At 37.7% G+C, this 6000-nt stretch overlaps 1 protein-coding gene across 1 annotated transcript in view; it reads left to right on the plus strand.

The window, feature by feature from the left end:
* Positions 1 to 1960, plus strand: part of LOC113091233 (NACHT, LRR and PYD domains-containing protein 12-like) — a 60969-nt gene extending 59009 nt beyond the window's left edge. The window contains exons 11-12 of the mRNA XM_026256651.1: positions 300 to 346; positions 451 to 1960. Of these exons, the coding sequence (XP_026112436.1) occupies positions 300 to 346; positions 451 to 977 (574 nt within the window). The 3' untranslated portion in view covers positions 978 to 1960. The remainder of the gene's footprint in view (positions 1 to 299; positions 347 to 450) is intronic.
* Positions 1961 to 6000: the final 4040 nt, after the last annotated feature.

Below are 6000 nucleotides of genomic sequence, written 5' to 3' on the forward strand. Positions count from 1 at the left end.
CCACACTTTCTATTTTATTACCTGTACATCAAATTGTAAAAAATAAAAAAAATAATAATAATAATAATAATTGTTTACCCAAGTGAGTGTTTCTAATACAGCATCTATGGGAGTGATCGCAAATTTGTAAATTAAAATAATTTTTCCCATGACTGCATTTATCTGTCTTTGTCTATTTTTTCCACCCAGAACACATTATCAACTGCACAGCAACCGCCCCAAATACCCTAGCCACTGAGTCCCTTGGTAACTCATAGCCTTTTGTTTACTGACTGAATGTGACTCTGTGTGTTTCATAGTGTTGATCATGAAGGAGAATTCAGGATTACAACAGGACTAAAGAAATGTATGTGTCTCTCTCTCTCTCTCTCTCTCACACACACACACACACACACACACACACACACACTTTTGATTGTGTGTTACAAATGTCTCTGTTCTTGTGTTCAGATGCCTGTGATCTCACACTGGATCCAAACACAGCAAACAATCAACTCATTCTGTCTGAGGAGAACAAAAGGGTGACATGTTGGGAAAATAAACAGGAGTATCCTGATCATCAAGACAGATTTACTTTTTATCCTCAGGTGTTGTGTAGAGAGAGTGTGTGTGGACGCTGTTACTGGGAGATTGAGTGGAGTGGAGATAATGGTGTGTATATATCGGTGTCATATAAGAGCATCAGCAGGGAGGGAAACGTCGATGAATGTTGGTTTGGATGTAATGATCATTCCTGGAGTTTAATCTGCCTCCCTATCAGATACTCATTCAGACACAATAAGATAGTGACTTGTCTCCCTGTAGAGCCTATCATTGGCAGTAGAATAGGTGTGTATGTGGATCACAGTGCAGGAACTCTGTCCTTCTACAGCGTCTCTGACACAATGAGCCTCATCCACACAATCCAGACCACATTCACTCAGCCACTCTATCCTGGGTTTAAGGTTTATAATAATTCATCAGTGAAGCTGTATTGATGAATCAGAATGAGAGATTCTACCCATAATGCTTTGAGCTGCATGATAAATCAGTAACAGTGACATGTTATGGTATCTTCTTTTTTCTTCATTAAATTAATGCTGCAGCTGAACTTCTGTAGTGAAATTAAAAAAAAAAAAGAATAAAATGTGTGTAATAAATCCTCATATAAAACAGTAAGACCTCTATGAGTGTGTGGGAAAGAGAGAGCAGGATGATGATATTACGGCGTTGTTTGGAGGAGCTAGGCCACTATAAAAGACTCTTGATTTAAGTGAAAGGTGAAAAATAAGGAAGTCCGGGAACAACTGGAGGCAGCAGTGAGGGAAGTAAGTGATCATCAGTGGAGGATCAGAGGATCTTCAAATGCAAATTCTGTTTGTGTTGCTTCAAGACAGCAGCCATACATTTGTGTTGTTCTTTACTTTCTTTCTTTTATATTCTTTCACTCATTTACATTATTATTGTTTTTAATATTGTTTTTCCATTGTTGTTTATTCTTATGACATGTTTCTCAAGCGATGTTTGTCTTCATGAATGAACGATAAAAGGGTAATGATTATGGAAATGCAATGTTTATGGGATACTGTTTGTTGCTACTGATTGTTGAATAATAACTCTTGCTGGATAAAATAACTTTTGGATATCAGACAAAACACTGGTTATGGGTATTCAATAACTCTGGTGACAAGTTATCTTGCAAGTTATGTTGTCTATTACCAGACAAAACTTATATTTTCTGACAGGATCTGGTCTCCAAGGCTGGATCTGATATTTCTGGCATGGAGGTGTGATCTAAAAGAATACATATAATACATACAAACATAAAGCCACACATAAAGTTTGAATATTTCACAACCCTAAATGAGAAATACATTTTTATAAATTAGTAATTCCACATGAAGAGTAAATGACCAGCCACATATTTGATTTGCTGGTTGAACACAGAATCTGATTGTTTTCAAGTGTTTGTAACTGCATATCTACTGGCAAAAATAAATAAGTATAATTATAATAACAATAAATTGTAAGTGTCATGAACATTTCTTAAAACTACATGTACAAACAAAATAATAAATCAACCAAAACTACAAATATCAAAAATAGAATCACAGTAATTAATCATATCATAAAAGCTTTAATTTAAAGATGTGTCTTAAGAAGTTTCTTAAAACAATCCAAGGAAGCAGCATTCCTAACGAACGCAGGTACTTTATTCCAAAACTTAGGTGCATTATAGGAAAAAGCCCTCCCCCCATGGTTTTTAATTTTCAATGAGGCCGATACAAGGAAAACAACCAGCAGGAGTGGAAAGGGTTAACAAGTCACAAATGTAATCTGAAGCCAGCTTATGCTTATAGGTTGAAAGTGATTGAACCGGGAGCCAGGGAAGTTGCTGAAGCACCGGGGTAATGTGATGCCGTGAGGATGTATTTCTCACGCAATATATTGCAATCTCTTAAAGGTCCCCTTCTTCGTGATTCCATGTTTTAAACTTTTGTTAGTGTGTAATGTTGTTGATAGGGTATAAATAATATCTGTAAAATTCTAAAGCTCAAAGTTCAATGCCAAGCGAGATATTTTATTTAAAAGAATTTGCCTACAAAAAACGACCCGTTTGGACTACATCCCTCTAGTTCCTGCAGTAATGACGTCACTAAAACAGTTAGCAACAACTGCAGTTCCAGGACCTTATGACATAAAGCCTAGCCCTAGCTAAAGTTTTATTTATTTATTAATAGCTAATACTTCTTCAAATCAATTAATATTTGGTGAATAATATTTGAATTTAATCTAAACTAAACTTTATTATTATATAGCCTACGATTAATATATTGTATGCCTACTGAAAAATGTGTTGCTTATGTCAGACACAGTTTAAATTATATAGATTATCTGAATCTTACAATTCATTTCAAAAAATTTAAAAGTCACATAATTATTTTTCATACTGTGCTTTAAAAAACCATTAATTCATTTTCTTACCCCAAATGTCAAACTTTTACATATTTTTCAGTCATAAAACAAACTAATAAACTCTCTGACCTGCTCTTATTTGTTGCATAAAAATAAAAAAAAATATTTTCATTTACAGCAGAAGGACCACAGAAAGGCTGTGCAGCTGCAAAATGATCATGATGATGATGAGACACTCCTCCTTTTTGATCAATAATTGAACTGTAATCGGGCCTTAATAGTTAAGCCCCGACAGGACCCGAGCCCCAGAAGTACAGTCATGGCCAAAAGTTTTGAGAATTACATAAATATTGGAAATTGGAAAAGTTGCTGCTTAAGTTTTTATAATAGCAATCTTGCATATACATATACTTGCATATACTTTGCCATGAAAATTTACTTAATCCCAAAAAAAACTTTCCACTGCATTTCATTGCTGTCATTAAAGGACCTGCTGAGATCATTTCTGTAATCATCTTGTTAACTTAGGTGAGAATGTTAACAAGCTCAAGGCTGGAGATCATTATATCAGGCTGATTGGGTTAGAATGGCAGACTTGACATGTTAAAAAGAGGGTGATGCTTGAAATCATTGTTCTTCCATTGTTAACCACGGATTCAGCTGCGGGATCGGAGTGCCACCAGTGCAGAGCTTGCTCAGGAATGGCAGCAGGCAGGTGTGAGCGCATCTGCACCCACAGTGAGGCCAAGACTTTTGAAAGATGGCCTGGTGTCAAGAAGGACAGCAAAGAAGCCACTTCTCTCCAAAAAGAACATCAGGGACAGATTGTTCTTCTGCAGAAATTATAGTGAATGGACTGCTGGGGACTGGGGCAAAGTCATATTCTCTGATGAAGCCCCTTTCTGATTGTTTGGGGCATCTGGAAAAAGGCTTGTCCGGAGAAGAAAAGGTGAGCGCTACCATCAGTCCTGTGTCATGCCAACAGTAAAGCATCCTGACACCATTCATGTGTGGGGTTGATTCTCATCCAAGGGAGTGGGCTCACTCACAATTCTGCCCAAAAACACAGCCATGAATAAAGAATGGTACCAAAACACCCTCCAACAGCAACTTCTTCCAACAATCCAACAACAGTTTGGTGAAGAATAATGCATTTTCCAGCATGATGGAGCACCGTGCCATAAGGCAAAAGTGATAACTAAGTGGCTCGGGGACCAGAATGTTGAAATTTTGGGTCCATGGCCTGGAAACTCCCCAGATCTTAATCCCAAAACTTGTGGTCAATCCTCAAGAGGCGGGTGGACAAACAAAAACACACTAATTCTGACAAACTCCAAGAAGTGATTATGAAAGAATGGGTTGCTATCAGTGAGGATTTGGCCCAGAAGTTGATTGAGAGCATGGCCAAGTCGAATTGCAGAGGTCCTGAAAAAGAAGGGACAACACTGCAAATACTGACTCTTTGCATAAATGTCATGTAATTGTCCATAAAAGCCTTTGAAACATATGAAGTGCTTGCAATTATATTCAGCACATCACAGAAACAACTGGAACAAAGATCTAGAAGCAGTTTAGCAGCAAACTTTGTGAAAACTAATATTTATGTAATTCTCAAAACTTTTGGCCATGACTGTACATTTTGATTGACAGCTTTTTAAAAGCCTGAACCCGTTTACAGCCCGACTATTCAAATGTGCACACGCACACAGCTCTTTTTCCTTTGTCAAAAATTATTAATTTATTCATGTTTTAACATAATTTATTCATAACTAACGTAGACTACGCCACTTGGAAGTTGGAATAAAGAAATAAAATAAGTTATCTGTGACATCTTAACATCTCAGCACTCTAAATAGGCCTAGGCTCATTTAGCCTATAAATAGACCAACGCAACAATAAAAAAACGAGTCTTTTTTTACAAATTAAATTAAGATAAATTAAGATGGGTATTTGGCAATAACGAAATTAAGATAAAGGCTCTGCCACTAGCAGCTGACATTTAATAAAAGAATAATGCCAACATTAGCAATACATTATACTGTGTCAACATTATGCATTTAAGACTCAATGAATATTTCGTTTTCATTTAAAAAAAACTCGCTGAACACTACAGGATAAAATTCCTGATCCAGGTGGTCTATGACTTGTTGCCAAGTCCATCCAACCTCTTCTCCTGGGGAAAGGTGGAGACACTGCCCTGGATGAAGGGCGTTACCTCTGGCGGCATGACCAGGTCCTAAAAGCCCTAGCTTTGGGGAGAAGTCAACACCAGCTGCCCGGGGCACCTCCTCTGGCCTGTTGGTAACGGCGCTTGACTGGGAGCTGTCAGTTGATCTGGGCAAGCAGTTGAAGTTCCCTAAGGCCAGACATTGTGCTCACCTCAGAGGCCTCCAAGCAGGTAATTAAGTGCCTTGGGAGGACCGTATGGAGGAGGCCAATGACCCGAAACCCCCCGTGATCCTAGGTTACATCACTGATGATATATCCAGGTGCACCAGATGGTGTATCTAAAATCTTTATACCTCACAGCGATTAGGCTAAGCCTAAATGTTTTTGGAAAAAGACTGAATCAACTGTAGATGGCTTCAGTGCGTTCCTGTGCTCACTGATGGTGCGTCATTATTCTCATTATAAACACGGTCGAAACTTTTCCACAATTCAGACTTTGCTTTAGTTGCTGGTGCAACCAAAACGTGATCGCCAGAGGCATCAGAGGTGATCGCTTTTTTCTCACGCTAATCGAAACACATCACATGACCGCTCGTTTACCTCGCAAACCGGAGCGCAAGCCCGAGCCCGCGTAAGATGACATAAATTAAGCCCGAACCCGCAAAGATCTTAAGCTCTACAATAAGGCTTTTATGTGTTAAAACTGAATGAATAGAATAGAACATGATGAACAAAAATGTAAATTAATTTAAATGCTTTTTTTAATTACTAACTTTGTTGATGAAATATTTGAAAATAATTAATCTTGATTAGTTATTAGTGTGGGAAATGTCACTGACTAAATGCTGAATAAATACTATGTGTTTATGATCATCACTTGATGTTTCCTTTTTGGAAACATCAAGTGAAAATTGAACCTCTGCAGATGCCGTTGGA

Source organism: Carassius auratus, unplaced genomic scaffold (genome assembly GCF_003368295.1).
Source record: "Carassius auratus strain Wakin unplaced genomic scaffold, ASM336829v1 scaf_tig00214145, whole genome shotgun sequence".
In the NCBI taxonomy this organism is placed as follows: Eukaryota; Metazoa; Chordata; class Actinopteri; order Cypriniformes; family Cyprinidae; genus Carassius; species Carassius auratus.